Source organism: Epargyreus clarus, unplaced genomic scaffold (genome assembly GCF_041222505.1).
Source record: "Epargyreus clarus isolate Ecla_fem2 unplaced genomic scaffold, WU_Ecla_fem_2.2 ptg000009l, whole genome shotgun sequence".
Lineage (NCBI taxonomy): Eukaryota > Metazoa > Arthropoda > Insecta > Lepidoptera > Hesperiidae > Epargyreus > Epargyreus clarus.
Window position 1 is genome coordinate 3,067,491 of NW_027332217.1, and position 23,864 is coordinate 3,091,354.

At 34.0% G+C, this 23,864-nt stretch overlaps 1 protein-coding gene across 2 annotated transcripts in view; it reads right to left on the reverse strand.

Moving 5' to 3' along the window:
• The window catches only part of LOC140744763 (uncharacterized), a 34,287-nt gene that overhangs the window by 4,475 nt on the left and 5,948 nt on the right, over window positions 1–23,864 (reverse strand). Inside the window, exon 1 of one of the 2 annotated variants that reach the window (XM_073076412.1) lies at window positions 2,346–2,530. The exons of the other annotated variant lie outside the window; for it this stretch is intronic. Coding sequence (XP_072932513.1) covers window positions 2,346–2,433 — 88 coding nt within the window. The 5' untranslated portion in view covers window positions 2,434–2,530. Of the gene's footprint in view, window positions 1–2,345; window positions 2,531–23,864 lie in introns of those variants that run through there. 2 annotated transcript variants of the gene reach the window in all.

A 23,864-nucleotide genomic window follows, 5' to 3' on the forward strand; every position in this document is an offset into this window, starting at 1 on the left:
GTAAGGTAACTTAAACTTATATAAATCTTATAGATTTTTTTATATAAATCTCACAGGTATGTGAAGTATACTAATACGCACGGGCCAGGATGGACTATGGCCTAATAAACATGAAATCATTTCCCAGAAACGAAGAATCGAGTTGATAATGTTGATGAGGACAAATTTTGGAAGTTAATACAAATGTAAAAGGAATTATTTGCATAGATGTACCGCTGCGTTATCTATTTCCATACGAAAGCTGTTTAATTTAGAAGCAACGCATCTACGACTGATCCCAGGTAGACATATTAATTTGCTACTTTGATCTTATAAAAAGCAAAAAGGCTATTGATAAAATTTGAAGTACATGTTATATGCCAGAAAATAATTATAAGATCCTTAATATTCAGTTCATGCTTTTTTAAGGTTATAACTTTACAATATTACAATACCTAAAACATGTTCCAATTTCATAAATTGTTTTTCACAATCGTTTCTACCATATTGTTGATCAAGCGATTTTTATCTTTGTAGGGATTTGGAATGACATATGATGCAATATGATTCGTGTGCAACAATATCAACATTTTACACGCGTCATCTTTTATATGTACTTAAAAATATTGCACGTAACCGTAATAATTATTTTTGAGGTGTTGCATTATTTGCAAGATGTCAAAACGTATTCTTTTAATGTTTGTCTGTATGTATTGGTAATTGAATAATCAATCCATACTGAAGTAAGAAGTGAGAAGAATTATGAAGTACGATCAAAGGGCATTTGTGGGGAAAAGCCCGTGCCCAACAGTGGGAAAGGATTACATCTCAGTAACGAAAATCTTCTAAGTGAAAGTGCGTTAACAATTTTGTTACCAAATACAAAATATTTCCTTCCTAAACACAAAAATACTTACATGTAGAGTACGTTGCATGAGTTCTACTCGCATTTTACTGATTGTTTAATACAAAAAAGCATCATAAACTGTTAAATAAGCTCTATTGAATAATTTTACCTACCTACTGTCTGAAAAGTTTCTTGGGAACTAGTTTCGCCCTTGGTTTATTCCCAGAAAGTATTAAATCACGCATGGTTAAACGCCGGTACCAAGATCATTATCATCTATTAATACTTAGGTAGAAAACGGCAAATCATTTTCAACATTAGCTGTTCCGTAAAGAGCTGATTCTCGTATAATATTTATTTAGGCATTGATGATAAGCAGATTAAATCATATTGCGAATAGATATAGAATAGGCGTAGGATTATTATCACACCACAAGATAAAGCGATGTATCAGTAAATTATACATAATACATGTAGTCACATAATGTGACTATACTATGTGATTATAATTTCTAGTTAAACCCGATGTACATAAGTAATAATAAATGAGACTGTATTTCTAAGTTTTCATAATATTCTTTTAAATTATCGTTTTTATAAGTAGATCTGTAGGTAAATGCGTTGTTATGATAGTTATGATAGATTGTTATGATAGATTAGGGTCCCAGGTAGAATTCCAATTTTTCGGGAAAGTAGTCCCGTACTCCAGTAGACAAAGCACACCCCAAGATAGAGGATTTCCTACAAAGTGGCATAAGATATTTTCCACTCCAGATATGTCTAAGATGGTTGGTTAATAATTTACAAACTCAGCTATGTTCAAGTTTACGAAGTAGATTGTTCTAGCTTTTTTTTTATTATTATCTCATTTCCTTAAAATGTGAGTTAACGCATAGAAAATGTTTAATTGCTTTGCCTGTAAAAGATTAAATATTTAAATTACATTTATGTTAACTTCCGTAATCTTAAAATTGTAACTAAAACTTTACAATTTATTAATTTACTCATTGTACTTTACAATTATCTTTAAAATATCCATAAATATTACAAACAAATTAGCAACACTAAAGCTAACTTTGAATGTGTAGATTACCTAACCTTGACGGATCGAAGATCGATAAACGCCATGCATGCAACCAATTGCTATTAGTCGAAACAAAACTATTTTATAAGCATATGTCATCAACCCATTACTGCTCCACTGGTGGGCACGGGTCTCCCCTCAAAATAAAAGGGGTTAAGGCCATAGTCCACAGCGGTGACCAAGTGCGAATTGGTGGATATATACATCACTAGAAATCATCGTTAATCCTTTACCTTATTCAATATTATCATAACTTCTGCCTTATTTTTAAGTATTCTGATGCAACGTCAATTACTATTTCATTAATAATTTTAACGTGACTCAACGATACATAGAAATCGCTAACTTCATGCAATGCAGCGATGACACATTGCATTAATAACAATCAATAAAAACCAACCCATAATAAAACCACAGGATTCTCACAGTACTTACCATCACAATCCGAGAACACGTGATCGAAGGAATCGAGGAACTTTTTCAATTCACTCGCACTCATTTCTTGCAAATTAATCGGATCCATTGTATTATATCTGATAATAAAGGAAATGTCAAACACGTGTACTCCTAACCTATTAGCCGATTACGACTGCGCGCTGAATAAATTCTGTACTGCGGCTGCGTTGTGACGTTTATACCTAAATATAAACACGATCATATGGTTTTTGCCGTCATGGTAACGTCATTTTACGTCATTAAACGAATCTTAAACTATAATCGAAATATATTAGGGAAGTATATAATAGAATGGTGTAAAAATAAATCGGATATTACTTAATTTTCCTTTTATTACCATTAACTTGTTGTATATTTTGGAGGTGAAAATTATCATTACTTATTTATTAAATAAATTCATTTTTAAATATTTCATAAACAAAGACAACAAAAAAATATTAAATATTTAAAATAGTTACGAAAACTGGGGACCAAACTTAAATTCAATTTTATGAATAAAGGATATAAATTTAAACAAATTAAAATACATATTAATTTTTAATATAAACTGCTGTAGTTCTAAGCACTCGTGAAAATTTGGAGAAGAGGGAAAGAAACTGGTTTTAAAATATTTATAACCTGAAACAGGATGTATTTCTCTATTGGCCCCCTATTTTATATTTAATAGTTCTAGACATCAGTAGATAAAAATAGTAAAAGTAAGATGTACACTACATGTATAACATAGACCTGTAATGTACAGGTCTGCGGTATACAAGGTTAGATAAGTTTCAAATCTTTTTGGAAACATATGTAACTATTACTGCAAAAAATCTAAGACCGTAGTAACTTTTACGCAGGGCTAACGATCGTCTGTTATCTAGATGGGACGGAATGTTCGCCAGTCCCTTAGTACTTCATTACGTGTTGATGAGTTTTAAATAACTCATTCCGCCTATCTTATACGGAAGAAAGTTGCTAATGAACTTGTATATTTTCACATTATTTTTTGAACGTGAAATTCTTCGGTATTAGGCTACGGTGTAATAATGAGTAGCTACAGGTAATTATTTACTATCCCAACGCTGAGCACGGGTTTCCTCTCAGTGTGAGAGCAAAGACGCAAATATTTAATATCCTATTGTTGTTATTATTGTTTTTATATCAGACACATTTTTATAAATAAAAGTGTGTTACATTGTATGTTACAATCTAAAAACATTTCAGGTGTTATAATGATTTTCTAATTTGTTCCATCATCAACCTTTATCACACTTCGATTCTAATCGATTCAAGAATCGATCTTTTTCGGAAAGAATCGCGATACCTATTGCCAAACAGTAATATTACATAGCGAATTGTAACACCTTTACATTAATATAGGTTTCCATTATCTACATGACATATAGACAATTGTACTAACACTACTACTATTACGGGAACTAGACGGTATAAAAGTAGATTATTAAGTAATAAACCTAACACCCGGTGATAAAGCGATTACGCGTTACTTACGGTTATCCAGAGGTCGACCCTTGGCTTAATCTAAATATAATTAAACCGTAACCCTCGATTATTTACATTTGAAGGTGGTAGAACCCTTTGTGGTTCGACTCCGGCGGCACCACCGCCACACCTATTTCTACCTAATAACAGCAGTGTTAGGCGCTGTTGTGTTTCGGTTTGAAGGGTGTGGTAAGGGAGACAGACTATTCCGAGGCGTTCCAGCTTAGTCCTCAGGGGTAGCAGCGCAACTGTGGCCGACCTCAGGTAGGAATATCTAATCCTATCTGGGGTTGATTACAGATGTCCATGGGCGGCAGTAGTCACTTACCATCAGGTGGACTGCATGCTCGTCTGCTACTCTTATATTATATAAAAAAAATATATATTATTATGGTCCGTTTTAAAATGGACTGCGTTATGGAATATTGATTATATATTAAAAGAGCCCATAAAAATAATTTGTATATAACCTTGAAATTGGTTGAACCCTTTAAGGTTTGATACAGAAGTACCAACTCCCTTTGAGATGAGCAGTATACCTACCCGGCTAGGAACCCGGCTGCCCTTAGACCTTTATGACTTACTTAACTTTAAACGTTTTTGAAATCATTTCGTGTGTTAATAAAGAAATTTTAATAAGGTCGCCAGGTCCCGTAAATTTAACGGAACGGACGTAACTGGAAGTGAAATAAACGGTCATGTTACCCTATTTATAAGCAAAATAACGTAGCGATGTTAAAATAGGCCCGATAACGAGCCGGTTTCAATTGGAACCCGCCGACCTGTGTAAATTACCCGGGCGCGGTAACGGAGCTCGGTGCGTCGGTGTAAAATGTCACGAATTCATGTGATGATAGGTATTTCTATGTATGGTTAAATTTGAGGGACAAGTTACGGAAATTTACATTGACACTCGATGATTCCTGCACATACACGTAGTGTGTAAGATTTCTTATCGAAGATGAACAATATCAAATATCCAAGATAAATATACACCGAACTCAAAATAGATGAAAGTGTCAACAAAATAGATTAAAGTAAGCATTTAATATAATTTAGATTGTCAACATTATTTACTCGTAATACAACATATACAGGGTGAATTTTTCAAACGGGCGTTCAGGGCCAAATCCGAAACTATAAGGATTTGCGAAAAATGCTGAAAGGACGACGAAGATTTGCGAAGTTACGACGCCGATTTTGATAAAAGCTAAAACTGCATCATTACTTTTTTAAAAACTTTTTTCCTAGCCGGGAATAGAAACGAGTTCATTTTGAAAAAAAAAATACACTCATTATATTATTCCACTATCTGATAGTGTTGCTTATAAGGATCAAAATCTGGGAAGTAATAATTAAAAAAATATTATTATTAGTCAATATTTACCTACAAAAGTTTGAAATTTGATTAACGTTGCACGATTAACCTATGCGACCTAAATTGCATATATTATTTTTCGTAATGTGGTAGACAAAAAAACATTACCCTCTGAAGTCGATTAAAAAAATGCGAGTAATTTTGAAAAATATTTGGTATTTAGAGCACACGACCTAGCATAGAAGAGTGAAATATCATCAAGTATTAGGTACTATAACTGTAACAAAATAAATTAATAAAAACTAATAAAAAAGACATTCTAGGTTTCACAATTTCTCGTCAAAAGCTTTGAAGAGCTTTCTTTACATTTCCCCTGAATGTAAAAACAATTTTAACTGTGACATTCAGTGGGAGGCAATTAAAAGAGAAAGTAATTAGCGCCGTATTTAAATATAGCAAGAGAGGGTTATTATCTTTTATCTTTTTTCACTTTTCGTTTTTCTTTTTTTCCTGCTTCAAGAACGGAAATGAATTTACTACTCCACTGACATAGAAATGGCATTCTGTTATATTTCTTTTCAGTGAAAATGTTGACGCCTCTGAAGTAGTTGTGGTGAAACATTAATTAGGGGAAAGTGTAAGACAGATTCTACTCATAGAAATGTTTAGTATAACTTGTATTAATAAAGATTGTAACTTAATTCGTATTTCTAGTTTCTTTTCACCAAACATACAGAACTATAGATAAATATTTTTTTATTGAATCAAGTTATAATAAAGTTTACCTCCACGACTACATAATAATATCTTAATTTAGTCTTGTTATTTTCTCGACTGAAAAAATATGAAATATATTTTACACATTTGCGATCTCAGAAGCTACAGAAATCATATTCATGGCAGTTCAGGGGGCCAACCACCATCTTTTAATACCATAATAGTTCGGGAAAGTTTTATTTCCTCCTTAAAACAGTAAAATATTCCGTCATACACAGTTGAGCAAACTTAAACCCTTATTAATTTTTCGCTTATCGATTGTATAAAACCAACTGAAATTGTCATATTTTGCTTAAAAAGTTAAATTTCCTGATAAAAAAGGAAAAGTATGATTAAAATAATATTGTGTTAAGAGATGGTAGCAACCTCCCAGTTCTATTGCAGGGTTCAGCATTATTCTTAAAGTAAAAAGGTTAGGTTTAATCCATACTCCATTCTTTAAAAAAACAATTGAACGTACTAAGTATATTCTATACAGAATTTTACTTGAGTTAAGTTTGAGAGTGAGAGAGGTTTTTTTAAATACGTAAATTCCTTAAAAATCAGAGGTGAAGGATCAGGGTTTCAAACCCGAATCCTTAGAATGAAAGACCAAATTTCATACCAATAGAGTAGTAAACTCAATACTTTTTTACGTGTAAATCTAAAATTATTTGTCCGTCAAGAAATAGTAGGTATCTTGGACAGGACGGAATTATTAAGGATAGTCTATAAAGCCATTTGAGATACGAAAAGCCCCAACCTTGCCACTCAAAGTTGACAAAGAGAGACCTCGTAATGAGCCTTCTCCAAGCGACATTCTCAACATTTTATTTCAACACTGAAATGAGTGGATTTTTAGATAAGTTTTATTATTTTATTTTTAGGAATGTTGTAGTATTACATACTGCTGTAACAGAGAAAGGGTTGTACGGTGGCCAACATTATCTATCCGTGTGTTGTGGTTTGAAGGGTGTTTTAAGGTATGTAGTACATAAGGCATACCAACATAGCCCTTGATAGATGTAAAATATGTTATGTCTTTGATTTGCATTGAAAGACGTGGTGACGAATTTTTACCTATGTAAGGATTTTTTCTTAGTGTTCTAAGAAACGATCGACGATTTAGCTGATTTTCGGAAAATTTAGGGATCGATCTCTACACCCCGGATACCTGCATCTGACAGCCAAGCTGAACTGAACACAATGCAGCTTAAATGCAAACGCTAAAGGCACAAATTGGATTTTGAAGGTGGTAGAGAACCCTTTGTGGTTCGACTCCGGCGGCACCACCGCCACACCTATTTCTGCCTAATAACAGCAGTGTTAGGTGCTGCTGTGTTCTGGTTTGAAGGGTGTTGGTAAGGGAGACATACTTTTCCAGCTTAGTCCTCAGGTGTAGCGGCGCATCTGTGGTCGACCTCAGGTAAGAATATCTAATCCTATGTGGGGTTGATTACAGATGTCCATGGGTGGCAGTAGCCACTTACCATCAGGTGGACTGCATGCTCGTCTGCTACTCCTATATTATATAAAAAACCGTGATAGAACGTAGCAAGGCGTCAAAACATTTTTAATGCAACATTGATGCAATCGCCAAAACGCATATCGTTAATGCTAAACCCATAGATTAGTAAAGATATCTCACCGCCTTTTATTTGAAGGAAGCTACAAATGGCTGACACATAGGTAAAATGTCTGACAGTTTTCCCATTACGTCTCCGACTGTCATGGTGTCATTTACGCGGAACAGTGCCGACATGTGCAGTTAAATGGTGCAAAAACAACACAAAATCGAAGAAAAAGTGCGGAGACGTATCGTTTATTTCGTAAATGCTCTAAACACTCATTTTTTTAATATTTTCAAACACGAAAACTGATGACAATGAAAATTTCAATTGTAAAAACTGGTTACATTTTCTTGTTAGAAATGAGTAATCTTTACTAATCTATGGCTAAACCTAACCAAGTCTACTAAACTACTAAGTTGTTAAAAATAGCAAAGCATGTATATTCAAATCAAATCAAATCAATGCTCTTTATTGTACCCAATAAAAGAAGATACAAATAAAAATAGATAACTAATTTAAAAGACAATACAAAAGGCGGTCTTATCGCTAACCAGCGATCTCTTCCAGACAACCTTTAGGTGAGGAGTTATAGTAGGGATGAATAGTAAAATAGGTAGGGTTCAAATAATAATAATAAATATAGTTATAGGACTAAGATAGCATAAACATGTTGGAATAAATAAAATATAGCATACACTAAGCACCAGTAAAAGAAGGAGACTAAAATAGAATGGGAGAGATGATTGAAAAATAAAATAGCAAAGGAAAATAATAATAATAATATTAAAAAATAAAAATAAAAAATAAATAAAAGAAGAAGTAATTATTAAAACCAGAATTATAGCTGTAGGTAATAAGATTTAACCAGATTTTTAAATGAGTATTCTACTTTATATAACACTCCTGTCCTTAAATAAAACTCTCGTTGCCACTTCTTCATTCGCTACTTCAATTAGGAATGAAAAAACATACAAGCAATGTCGAAAAATTCCGTTTAGCACTTCTTTGGCCCAAAAAATGAAAACAAATAATAAATTAAATTTCTAACTTTGGAAGTGGGTCAACAAAGCAGAAAACAAGCAAAGTGCACACCTGCCATTAATTTTAATTCGTCTCCGAATATCCAAAACTTCGCTCACCTTGTTAAACATTTTCCGTAAATCAATTAGAATTTTCTACTGGCGTTCAACGATGTGCACCATTGCGAGTTGAAAGCTGCAGGCGATAAATTATTTTAAGATTAAAATAAAAAGTGCCTTACGCCTGTTGTTCATAATTTATAATTAATCTTAGTAAACTGTTTTTACACCATAATGAGAAAAAGATGCAGCTCCCTGATGTACCGTGTTCGGGATTGCTCCAACAGCATCCTGAAGATGATAAGCAATACAGTAGACTGTAGATTTATTTCTCATTGCTGTTTTCTACATTTAAAATTGTAACGTACTTAACTTAAAATTTTAATTGTAATTCAAAAATTAGTCTTTGTTACTTGAAATAAATAATTAAATTATTATTATTATTATTATTAGTCAATATTTACCTAGAAAAGTTTGAAATTTGATTAACTTTGCATGATTAACCTATGCGACCTAAATTGCCTATATTATTGTTCGTAATGTGGTAGACAAAAATAGGTTAACGGGCGTTAGTAACCAAAACCTTCTTTCACACGGGGACTATCATAACATTATATGCGTTTTAAAAATTAATTATATATCACTCGCTTAAACGGTGAAGGAAAATATCGCGAGGAAACCTGCACACCTGAGAAATGTTAAAAAAAAGTTTTTAAAGGTATGTGAAGGCCAACAATTCGCACTTGGCCAGCGCGGTGTACTATGGCCTAATCATTCCCACCGTGAGAGGAGACCCGTGCCCAGCAGTGGGACAATAATGGGTTGAAGATGATTTCAAATTATCGCGTTGTTCGCTACAGTCCTCGCGGTCACACTATAACAATAGCCTTAAACAAAAGAAATAGGATTCCGTTTCGGAACTTTTGCACCATCGAGTTTGTAATTGCCGAGTAATCTTCGCGGACTTTAATATTTCAACTGGTGTTTTAATTTAAAAGTTATACATTTTGAGGTGCCCCCGATTTGCGATCAGAATTTACAACAGTTAATATTTTATGGTCTATTATTGTCTTACAGGCACTTTGTGCTAAATATTTTAAGGGCTCTGAAGTCTAAGCACATCTTAAGGTTATGTACCTTTAAAACGATTTACGATACGCCACCTGATCGTAGTTAAATTATTAGAAACTTCTTGCTTTCTAAAACATCTTTCAGAGCTGTAGAAATAAACGTAAAATTTAGAACCAATTTCAATTGATTAGCCTCAATAACACTAATACACAATCGTCACTTAAGAGCTGTGAGGACGTTGTTTCTATTAAATTGTAACGTGTCTCTTTTCCCTCTTTTACAGCATTACAGAAGCGCTTAACACAACTTATAAAAGGTACTGTGCTAAGCTAATAGTGTAAGCTTTATGTACCCACAATTCTTAGACATAGAAGTAATTCATACAAAAAATGTATGACTGAATGACGTAATATTTCCTTTTCATATATCCATAAGGAAAAGTTACAATATAACACGAGGAGGAATTTTTTTTTTCTGGTTTTCCTCGTTTGATTTCACGCAGAAGGTCAATTGGGACCATCTAAAAATAAAGGCTCCATCCGTCAAAGTATAAGAATATTGATGGCAGACGCGACATAATAATAATACTTACACACACACACGCATACACTAATGCTCGCAGACAGACGAATACATAAGCACCCAGACCCAGTATACAAATCTGATCCGTAAGTAATAATCAATCTCCAATTTTTGTCCTCCATAATTCGAAATTTGACTATTCATATTACAAATTCGGCAAAAAATGCAGGCAAAACATTGCAAATTTGAAACTTATGCATATTTTTTTGTCTAGCCGGGGATCGAACCGATAACCCATTGCCTGTCACACCGGTATGATGGACGCAATGATCGATTATTACCCATTCATATTTCTGCACATAATTTTGCAAAATACGAGTTACAATAGGACAAATAGTTTCGCAGTATAAAAATAGGTGTAAAATCCGCCACATTAAAACTTTTAGCAACCCGCAGACTACAAAAAGCCCCACGTATCCGTACAAACAAAGGTGAGGTCCCCAGAGGGCGCTTCCGTCTTATTGCAGAGAGTTTTTCCATCAAATCGGTGCCCTTTTGTCGGGCTCTGGTTTTGAATTGTGCCCAAAGAACAATGGGTCTTCTCGCGTATTCTGGCCGCCTGGTATACGGAATTGTAACGTATTGAAACTAAAATCAGTTTATTTTTTTGAAATGTCACAAAAATACTTTAACTGAATTTGGCAAAATCTAAACAAAGAAATACAATTCCAAAAACAGTCTTGTAATACAAAATAAGTCAATATTTATACAATTTCACATAATAAAACCCCAACACAGTTTAAATCGGAACAGAAAAATGAAAATATGCTACCCATTACGAGTTCATTAAAAATTACAATAAAAAGCCTAGTTAGAAAGATTTGAATCAGAAGAAAACCTTAATCATTGATTAAGGTGTTATTGATACGTTGAACAATAAGGTGTCTAGTCGGTATATAGTGTGTAAACAATACCAACACTACATACCAATACCATAAGTATAATTAATATCATAATTACCAACCCCTAACACTACAAAGATACCATAAGTAGTGTATTTAGGTCGAAAGCAAACAACTGCATCAGTTTGATATTTTAGGTCGAATATAGGATGCTTCATTAGCTAAATGGATTCATGAGAATAAGTACGTCATAGAGGAAATTTCGCGATACCGACATATAATTACACTATCCTTTGAACGCGGTTCCGCCTGTGCGATTTTCTTCGATTATGATAAAAAGTATCTTATGTTTTAATCCAGATCATAAACTATTTGTATGCTAAATTTCATCTAAATTCAATCATTATTTTTTGTATGAAAGAGCAACAAACGTCCGTACGAAGTGAAACATTGTGTGTGTGTGTGTGTGTGTCATGTACTAACATGAGGTTATAATATTTTTGTAGGCAACGAAAGCAGCAATTGCTTAGAGTAGCTTAGGATTGCTTCATATTGACATTTTGGTCTTACCTTTCAAACTAGAACACAACAGAACCCAGAACACAACATCACATAGGTTGCCTTATATTGATATTTTTATTTGGCCACACTCTTCAAACTAGAACATGGAATAACACATAACACAACATCACTTATATGAGGTAGAAATGGATGTAAAAGTGGTGCTATGCACTACTTTCGAACTATGAAGATTTATACCATCCTTAAAATGTGTATAAGCGAAGACTAAGTTTGCTATAAATTAAATTATCTTCTAGTGTAGTTATCTCAGTTTTCTCTAAACTATATAAAGATATGACGTAGGAACAGTTTTACAGGTAAGAGCAATGATAAGTTCCATCAAACTTGAACAAACTTTGCATAAATTGCATTAAAGTTGGGACCGGAACTCTGTATAACTTGAAGTGACGTAATTAATGATTCTGCGATTTTAGTTTCAGTTCTGTATTTATTAGAGTAGCTAAAAGATCAATGACCTCTTGATATTTTTTGATGTTATCAAAAACTATTTGTTCTATATAATATGAGAGCAGCAGACGAGCATGCAGTCCGCCTGATCGTATGTGGCTACTGCCGCCCATGGACATTTGTAATCAACCCCAGACAGGATTGGATATTCCTACCTGAAGTCAGCCACAGACGCGCTGCTACCCCTGAGGACTAAGGTGATACGCCTCGGAAAAGTATGTCTGCCTTACCACACCCTTCAAACCGGAACACAGCAGCGCTTAACACTGCTGTTATGAGGCAGAAATAGGTGTGGCGGTGGTGCCGCCGGAGTCGAACCACAAAGGGTTCTACCACCTTCAATAGTACTGCAAAACTTAACGATATAATTATGTTTTAGAAATATTAAGCTTTACAGGCAGATTACAGACGATACTGTATTGATATCGGGTCGAAAAAACCTATTACGCTCTGTATGTACCTATTAAACTTACATTCTGAAATCTAGAATCAAATATAACAGTCAAAAATATACTAAGAAAATAAACTAGATTTTTATTTCTTACTCCATCTTATTTTTAACCAAACCTTAAACTTTTAACAACTTCACAAGAACAGGTATGAGCAATGACAAGTTTGATGAAACTTCGCCTCGATAGAACACAAACTTTGCATAAATTGCATTAAACTTAGCACTTCCTCCGAGAATAAGTTTGTTCTGTGTACTAACTGGTAATTAGTACACTGAACTGATTTTGGAATTTGATAAGAAGAAGAATATTTTGAAATAACGATAACTTGAAAGAACCAGAGAGATCTATCGGTCAAAATGGAGGATAAGTAGGCAAAAGAATTTGTCGATTGATTCTCATACTAATTATTTTACACAGAGAAGTTTTTTAAGAATAAGCTTTCCATTTATTATTTTGTAAGAACATTTATTAGAAACCAGCACTTCTACCCCTTTATGATCCCCCACCCTTTTGCTCCAAGCATCGCCTCCCTCTCCAATCCTTCCTCGTCGTTAAATGTCAATTGACGCACAGATGCACCTACGTCAATGAAACTTTGGGAACTTGACATGGCTTTGCATCGCATCTTAAGCGCCGTACGAAAATCGGCGCATACATAGGGGCGAGCGACGTCTAGTGTGTGGTGAGACAGGTCGGCGGCAGATGGCTGCTGACAGACTGATTGCGACACAGACTTGATTGCTTTGAAGTGGTGATTGCGTGGTTGTTGTGAGGTATATAGTATTCGTGCTATATGATGTTTTCTCAAACTCATTATATTCGAGTTATCAAAAAATTAGCGTTATCAAAGATAGCGTTATCAAAGTAGCGAGTTATCAAAACCTGACCACCGTCCAGCCATATTCTGGACATCATCTAGGACCAAAATCCTTGCTAAAACGAATTCGACGAAACCAAACCTGATGGGGTTGCATTTTTTAATTACAGAGTTCACGACGCCTACTAACTTAAACTTTTAAAAGGTCTTACCAAAATCTAAACTCAAGTAGGTTTCGTTAGTTTTTATCAAAGCTCAATAACGTTTTAAACGTATCCAATAATCATCATTTGATATATTCTGCAACAAAACAGACGCGCAAATTACATTTCGGTGTGACAACACGAAATTTTTATTCCACCTGAATATTCCGAAATAAAATTGTGATAAACCTTTATTGGTGCCCTTAAGAGACGTGCATTGTTCTCGCGTTTTGTTTGGGAATGATGCTTTATTTTATTTTTACGCAATTTTTTGCATCCCTTGAGGTGAATCAATTCTCATCCTTATATCCCTTATGTAAATTGTCTGAATAAAATTACTCAGACAAATCTTGTTACGGAAACTGAAGATACAGAGACTTTTATGGATCGAGTTTATCGTAATGACTCGTAGTAAAGAGACCAATCTATACTATAATAATATCATATTAGGTCAGTGTGGTGGATAATATTTCGGATCTCTTCCAGATGTACGGAGAGTCCAGAGTCCAGACAAGAAATAAAATGGCTGCGTGAGTGTAATTAGATATGTAATTAAACCCACAGTAATTTGGTACGGTATATTTCCAATCTGAACATTATTACAGCTCACAATCGAATGCTCACAAAAAAACTCAGGCTCCCAACCAAGTGCCTACAAAAACCCTACAAATAAACATTTTCTCTTTTTCTTACATTTTTATCAATATCGTTTCAAATCAAATCAATATCAACCCATTACTGTCCCACTGCTGGGCACGGGTGTCCTCTTATAATTAGAAGGATTAGGCCATATTCCTGGCCAAGTGGTTGCGTAGACTTCACATCACATCTTTGAGATTTCTTCTTTTTTATAAATCTCTCAGATATGCAGGTTTCCTCAAGATGTTTTCCTCGCCGTTTAGCAAGTGATAATTCATTTCTAATACGCACATACGAGTAACTTTGAAAAATAAGAGGTGAGTGCCTGGGTTTTGAACCTCGGACCCCTCGATTGAGAGGCCGAGTTTCTTAACCACTAGGCTATCACTGGCTCTATCAATCTGCTATCAATATCGTATACTTATATTTTATTTTAATTTTAACACAGATTAAATTCATAATATTGGTATAATATTCTTTACAACATTTTAATAAATATTTGATAACATAATCCGTAACTCTACATATGTAATTAATTTTCCTGTCTAATCTTCTACTACTACTACTATACATGTACTTAACTATGACCAAACTCCATTAGCGAATCAAAATAAGCTATTTGCATATCGCATATTCTAATGCATAAGCTATTGCCGGTAAGAGGACTATGCAAGCTAATGTACTGTAAACTGATAATAGTATTGTTGCATTATAACCAGATTTGCAGCCAGTGCTGTTGTTAATGGCTTACCATCTGTTGTTTCCTGGTTATGTTAAGCGATTGTGGTTTAAGGAATGTTATCGTACTAAATAAGCTATTTGGATTAAACAAATGTTGTTAAAAGTAGGAGAGCTAAGTACCTAATTATTTTACAACTTCGGTCAAATCTTTATTATGTTGTAATATCACCAGTTCAAGGTTCGAAGAATATGACAAAACTTATGGCACAGTACAAATAATAGATCCTTATACTGCGCTTATGGCAAGGCCATTCGGACAATCTGTTTTTGGACTTAGGACCACCGAAAAACCAACGATTTATTCAAGTACTAATAACTTAAAGCGATAGCAAGAAGATATAAGGTAACAATTTTTAGTGCCCAATTTTTGGTGTTTGTAGTAATATATACCTGTAAATTTTGCCTTTAAAAATATATTCTTACTACATAGTTATAAAATGTGTGTTGTATTTGCTACTCCTAATGTTACCTTTACTCCTCAGTCAACTAAGATATGTTTTACAAATAAGCAGTTATCTCGCACAAAATTTATTTTATGGTTCATGTTAAGATACAAAATTGTTAAAATGAAATTAATAAAATCAAAATTGCCGAGCCATCTGAAAATGTTCCAGCATCATTTTGTAGGCTACCTGATATCTTATGGAAATTGCTTATAATATCATTTCGCGAAAATGTATCGAAAGCAATCGTCTAAAAGATTCGTATTCGACCAATTGCTTATCCGGTGGCACCGATTGGCTCCAATCCAAATAGATTTGCAGCAAAATGCGTTTGCTGAATCGACTTGGAACAGCCAATGAAATTATAAAAAAGTCATTTGGGGTTGTGTAGTCCTGGAACTTACATTCCGGCGAAATAAGGGAGAAAATGTATGCGCAATAACATTGCTTTTCATGAATATTTTGATAACTAACATTTGGCTGTTGACCAACTTAAGATTTAGTAAAACTTTATTCATATGTTTCCTATTCTCGCAATATGCATTTTAACAATATTATTTATTTGATATACTTATATCTAAGACGTCTATCTATATAATTTAACGCCTTATATTCGCTATGGTATCTATGATAAATTGGTTTAGTAGCCGATATTCAAACTTTCTAATCAAATGTGACACAAAAACTGCTCTATAATTACAATACGCTACACTTACGATATACTTTTGAAGGAAGAACTTCTCAGAGACAGAAAAAATAATTATCACGAGCTCGTTTATATATTACAAGATAGTAAATATGTTGCCCATGTGATTTGTATAACGAAATTGTACTGCAGCAGTGCTAAATAAGATAAAAATAAGCGACATGAAATACCACAAAAAATAGGTGTAGCAGTAAAACTTTAACATACGTATTACTTAAGGTGCGATACACTTGAAGCTATTGAGTTAGTACGATGGAACTCCAGCGAAATAAGTCACGACACTTCCAACATAACTTTCCCCACAATCCGCCGGCAATCCGCAACTTCCAGAACTGCGTGAAATAATTCCATTCGGATCTATGCCCACGAAATAGAAATCGAGATTGGTGTATCCCGAACAGAGATATATTTTCTCTCCACATTCCCAACGACGCCCGCGAATACAATGTTGTTTACTCAGAAATTCCTATCGTCAAGATCGTAACACCATGCAATGGTCCGTGAAATTTACGAAAGAAACTTTTATTAGGATTCCGACAAACTGAGCGCAAGAACGTAACGTTTATGCTCAGTTATTTCACTAGATTCTAGAATGTCTTCTAATATCTCCTTTAGAAGACATCGGTTTGTCGTCACTAAGCGAGAGTGTCGAGGATTTTTTTCAAACATTGTTCTTTTAATAAGTAAATGGGATTATATTGCTTTTATATTAATTACATGTTTTAGTTAAGTAACCTTATTTTTTTAATTTATTTTTTGAGCTTTCAGTTCCTTCCAGTCTCCTCTCCTCTCCTGACCAATCTTTATCGGGATAAATCATGATTTTTACAATACTAATCATGGCATATGGATTGAATGTGTAAACTACGGAAATACATTTGAGTTATTTACCAAACAAAGATTTATTAGACTTTGCACCAATTAAAAAGAAACTCAAATTCTTAAGAAGTAAGAGCCATAAATTTGCACGCAAGACCTTTGTATTCTAACTTCGACAAACTTTCCGAAATAGCATTATATTTTCATATTATTTTTAGTGGCGACCAAAATATTCTTTCGAAACCTATTCAAGACATGAGACATGACATAATATGGTACCTCTGATGGTAAAAGTTGCAACTTAGTCCTTAGTAGCAATGCATGTGTTGCCAACCTCATGTAGGAATCTAATCTTGTCGAAGGTTGATCACAGATGTTTCTGGTAGCAGCCAGTACCATCAGTGGCTAATTCAACATTGTAAATTAATTGTACATAAAAATACGTAATAAAACTTTGTAATATTTCCCTAGAGACAAAATATAAATTCCTAAGAAATAAGTTCTAAAACATCTGATCTTTGAAAAAATATTGTAATGATAATTTACCGAAACCCACACGGCTGGGGCAACAAAACAAAGTTGAGTATTATCCCAACTGTCATCTAGGTCTATTACGCTACTATCTCGAAAGACCTTGCTAACAAAACTTATTAGTCCCGTCAATTCTAGTTGATATCATGTTATAAGTTACTTACATCCCAAGGTTTTACTATGCCAAGTTTAATTAGATTCGTAATTGTTTTATTCAAAGAAAACAGCGTTGAGCCTACTTAATAATTTATTCTTTGTTTGTTCTTTCATCACTTTTATTAACTTCGTGTTATTTTATTTTAGACTTACATTATAGCAGAATTCATGATTTTATGCGATGTTTAATTTATTTCTTGTAATTTTACTACCATGATATTTCTCGTGTATACCTGTGGCCATCATCATTAAGAGAATTTTCAACTACTACTTGTGTAAATGATTACATGGCCCATCTTGACAACGTCCATGGTGTAATCACAGGTTGGTATAAGAGTTTATCCCTCTAAAAAGCATACAGGCGAAGTCACGAGCAGAAGCAAGTAATTAATATATCCCGTAAGAAATTCATACCCAGAAAAAAATGATTTATCAATGTCGCCCGCATAGTTCGACATCAATTTTCGTTTCTGCCGCAAAAAAAAATACTTTATGTTTCGTCCGGGATTAAATTCGCGAAAAATGACCCAATTTCTGTTCGACTGAAGTACCGCTAGGCGTATGGGGTGATACGTCATTTTTATGATCGTACGAAAATATTTATATTGTTTGTGAACGGGGCGGCCACAATTTTGCATTTTTATCCCCCTTTTTCTATTAGGGTTAAACGTTCGCCGTAAATATAAATGAGGCGTTTTTATTATTTTATATGATCGCTGTGCCTGCCCGGAATATATTGTAGGTATTATGGCAGGTCGCTCCAGCCAAATATCAAAAGATTTTTGCTTTTGTGCCCCATAAAGCGTCTAGCACTGATGTCATCAAAGCACACAGATCGTATAAAAGGCAAAAGGGACGAGTAAGAAACGGAAACTTCGATTTCTCAAATGCTAGACGCCATATGAAACAAACGGTCAATTGTAAATTACTTTAACTATTTAATAATACTCAAAAGTTCTTCATAGGCATGATAGAACTAATAAGACCTCCGAGCCATTAGATGGACGATCATAAGGCAGATGATATTTTTTTATCATATTAGCATTGTGCTGACTGTTAGAGAACATCTCTGGCGAAGTTAATATTCAACAAGAGGTGCGTAAAGGATGAAGATTGTATAATAAGAAATTTTAATAAGGACGATGGAAAGTTTGAACCATTCTAGATGACAATGATAAATAAATACATAAAATGAAATAAACAGGTCTCATTTTAAAACTTAATATGTAACAGTAACAATCATTAATTTATAGTTGAAGTTTCTAAAGTTAAAACGATGAAAAATTAAAATTAAAATCTGTTCGTTTTAAAGTATTTTCTAAAATGCTATCACGTTCCACATTCAGGATCCATTTCCAGTGTCAAGTCCCGTGACCCAAATATTAAGTACACGAAATCAGTAGTAGATCAGAAGTCAGCGAAGATCACAAATCCCTATATGATACCGCAGTTCAAATAACTTCGACAAACCTCGATCAATATTGTTTCGTAGTTGGTAGAAACACACGACCTCCTTTATTACTTCGGGTACAGTCAGGGTCAAATATTACTAATGTGTTACACATTTGTGCTTGCGTAATTAGTGTGTAGCAGGATTAATTTAATCGTTCCCCGTTTCGCTGTTTTGCTCTTCTGGCTCCTAATTAAATACGATTATCATATTGATTTTCAAGGCGACTGAATCATTAACGTGTCTAGATTCTGTATCTAATCTAAATTACATCAGTATTCGTATTGACAATTATGTTTTTGTTTTAAGGTAGAGAAATTCATGGATTAGTAGTGCCAAGTTCCAATTTAGTGTAAGGAATATATATTTACGTAGCAAGTTGAAAATTTAACGTGAGTAATCTTTAGTTTTTGTTTTTTTTTTTGTTTTTTCATTACTTCTTTCATTAGTACAAGTCCATTCTGCAATTTTTTTTTAAACAAACCGAAATTATCCGTTTTTTTTTCTAAAGCAGTATTAATCAGTTTAACATGGATTTTATTGTGTTGTGTTCAGATATTATTAGTAAATTACTAACGTATATTAGGATTAATTTCAGATACAAGTTTATAATTCACGCCAAGGATTACCATGAGCTTTTGAAGTTTGACTCTGTCATCTTATAAATCACAATATATGGCAATACTGTTTTAATGTAAAGATTGATCTACGGAACTGTACCACCGCCTTATGTAAGCAAAGTTGCGTCTCTGGGGTACAATCAAACTTTTGGGGATCGTGTACCTATGGAAAATAACTTATTGGTGTTCATATTGTCTGTTTTCACTGTTATGAAGTAGCCATTTACACATTATTAAGCTCAACATTCGAACCTTTCGTTCTATTCTTCAAAATTGATCACATAAACAGGTATAATCGTCTATCTACGTTTTTTAACGTAGTTTCCCCAGCACTCAGTAGTAGATGTATGATAGAACAAGCTATTCCTGCGACTTCGTTCACGTGGATTTAAAATACATATAACGTTCTTTTACTGGTGCTCTCCTTCTTCTACTGGTGCTTAGTTTATGCTATATTTTATTTATTCCTACATGTTTATGTTATCTTACTCCTAAAATTGTTATTTTGAACCCTACCTATTTTTCTATTCATCCCTACTGTAACTCCTCGCCTAAAGGTTATCTGGAAAGATCGCTGGTTAGCGATAAGACCGCCTTTTATATTGTCTGTTAAATTAGTTATTTATTTTTATATGTATTTTCTTTTACTGGGTACAATAAAGAGTATTGATTTGATTTGATTTGAACGTTAATTGTACAACGCCATCTATCAAGCACACAATTGAAATTCTCCGCTACGCATTCATTTAAGGAGTTAGAAAAAATACTTCTGACTTTAAATTGTGATATTTCAATGTGGTAAAGACTAAATGTTAAAGTAAAATATGAACTATGAATAATTATCCGCTGAATTCAGTTAAGTAGTATTCGTTTGATGATTTTTCAAACACAGACAAAGAGACAAATTGCTATTTTTACGTAGAGTTGCTTTATACTCTTTCTAACCTTGTGAGAATCCTTCTCTAATCGGTTCAATGTTTTTAAGTTCGAGCTAATGAAATTAGAAAATTATTTAATTACATGAGCTCAGAACATGGCACTATAAAATTATAAGCAATAAAATTATAAGAAAATTATTAAAATACATGAGCTCAGAACATGGCACTATAAAATTATAAGCAGAAACTTTATATAATTTAGTTGTACCTACAAATCTGGTTTGCTAACTTCAGAAACTTTCAATTTTCTGAATAAAAGGACTTACGAAACCTTATCCTTTATCTGCCTATGTTATAATAGTTAAACAGAACTGAGAATGTTCATCTAAACTTTAAATCCGGCGCCCGAAATTCTCCTTTTCATTTGAATGACACTTTCATTTGAAATTATGATATCTAAGTTTTTATTAATTCTTAAGATCTATGAAGTGTAGGCTCGAAAAGGGTCTTTTAAGTTAGGTATATCTTTTCAGCTTACAATTAACAATTTGTCATTATCATTGGGTATGTGTGCAAATTTTAATTATTGTAGAACTAGTAAGGGTCGATGTTACGATTGCTGCTACGATCCAACTATTTCTGCCTTAAAAAGCAGTATTAAGATTAGCGATGTTCAGGTTTAAAAACGGTCAAATACGCGAAGCGTTCTAACAGATCTTTTTTTTTTTTATAATATAAGAGTAGCAGACGAGCATGCAGTCCACCTGATGGCAAGTGGCTACTGCCGCCCATGGACATCTGTAATCAAACCCAGATAGGATTAGATATTCCTACCTGAGGTCGGCCACAGATGCGCCGCTACCCCTGAGGACTAAGCTGGAACGCCTCGGAAAAGTCTGTCTCCCTTACCACACCCTTCAAACCGGAACACAGCAGCGTTTAACACTGCTGTTATTAGGTAGAAATAGGTGTGGCGGTGGTGCCGCCGGAGTCGAACCACAAAGGGTTCTACCACCTAATAAAGATCTAGGTATCCAGATCGCGTTTCTACCCAAAACGCAATCGGCATCAACCTCAGATAGAATATCATTTTTAACAAAAGATTAAAGTAACAAACGAGTATAATGGTAATTGGTCATTTATAAATCCATTCAACATGAAGACAATCACAGTTGCATTACCATTATTGAAGACTAAGATAGTTTTTTTTATATAATATCTATTATCAACCTCAATCAAGTCCTATCTAGACTAATCCTAATAAATCTGGACCTGAGGTCGGTCACAGATGTGCTGCTACTCCTGAGAACTAGGCTGGATCGCTTCGGAAAAGTATGTCTCCCTTACCACACCCATTCACCTAGAACACAGCAGCGTTTAACACTGCTGTTATGAGGCAGAAATAGAGGTGGCGTTGGTGCCGCCGGAGTGGAAACACAAAAGGTTCTACCACTTTCAAATAGTAGCCGTTATATACTCGTTTAGATCTTACCAACATCCGGATTATTTTAAAACCAAAAGCAAAGAAAGTCTGCCAACCTAAGCCAAAAGTACAAAACCCGTAAAGTTATAAACGCTCACGAAACCAATAAAGATAAAGAAAATCTCACGTTGTACGAACGTCGTACAAAGTCGCTTAGTCACATAAAACTATGATTTAACCTTAACTTCCAAGGACGTCCATCAGGAGCTGTTATTTTGATCGAACATTGTGAAAAATTGAAGGCTTTTTCAAATACTGCTTTTCCTGTGTCGTCTTTACATAATAAATTCATCTAGTTAATCATCATCATCAACCCATTATGGTCCCACTGCTGGGCACGGGTCTCCTCTCATAATGAGAAGGATTTGGCCATAGTCCACCGCGCTGGCCAAGTGCGTATTGGTAGACTTCACCCTTGAGATTATTTTTTTTGATAAATCTCTCAGGTATGCAGGTTTCCTCACGATGTTTTCCATCACCGTTTAAGCAAGTGATAATTAATTTCTCATACACACATAATTTTGAAAAATCAGAGGTGTGTGCCTGGGATTTGAATCTCGGACCCCTCGATCGAGAGGCCGAGTTTCTTAACCACTAAGCTATCGCTGCTTTATATTCCAACATCTAGTTAATACCGGGTTATAAGTCAACATATACATAAAAACTAAATTAAAAAAAAAATGTGAGTCATGAATAAAAGCATAAACAAATTTTTACTTTTAAGCCACTGTTTGGTTGCAACATTTGAGCTTACAAAACAAGTGGCCAATAAACATATTTATTTAAGTATAGATCCAACATAGTTTTATGTTACACCAGGGGCTACTCATCTAACCATAAAACCCTACATAGAGGTGTAAAAGCCTCATGAAACTAAGTCACGTGCCGCTATGAGTAACCCCAACTTCCGTGAAGTTTCTCGACCGATCTTTTGTTGGAAGTTCGAAAGACTGGGGTAACTTTTTAAAACAGCTTCATAAGTTCACGAACTTTGTGGTTAAGGAAAAAATCTAATAAGGGTTCTGCCAAAAATTATCTTTGTATAGTTAAACAAAAATCTGTATCATTTCAAATTTAAACCATTCTAGTAGTTACTGTATTACTCATCGTCATTTGTTTTAATGATTAACGAAACATTATAAAGTAGTAAAATATGTTAAGTTTACTAATTTGCACTTGCTAATAGGTATTTATAAACTTTACTCTATTCCGGTTTAAAAACAGTCCTATACCTATATAACAACTTAATTCTGCGTAACCTAAAACAATGCAATGTAATAATAAATAGTAACAGAAATTCATCCAAATTATTTTTGGAAACTTTCTTTAAAATAAACCTTGAATGTAAATGACCATGCAGGCTAACAGGCTCTAAACATAATCGCAGAGAAGTAGTAAAACCCTAATCCCGTCACAACGGCAATAAAGATAAGAAAAGATCTGTGTTCACAGAACCTCTGACTAAGTCGCTAAGTCGCGTAAAATGACGTAGGTAACCTCAACTTGTCGGGACTGTATCCATACCATGAGTTTTTAAAACATCCCACAATTTTACCTTACGTTTACTCAATCCATTATTCTGTTCCGGTTGCTTCAGTAGACTGAGTAAACGTAACAATACGAGTAAGTAAGTGCTCAAGTCTTTTTGTCTGTTTCAAATGATCACAAAAAAGAGAGACAAAAAATAAAGCGTCATTTTGTAACAATATTAACATTAACGTAACATTAAATGTCTATTTTTTTTTCTAATTTAGACATTTAATGTTACGTTTTGAAGGTGGTAGAACCCTTTGTGGTTCGACTCCGGCGGCACCACAGCCACACCTA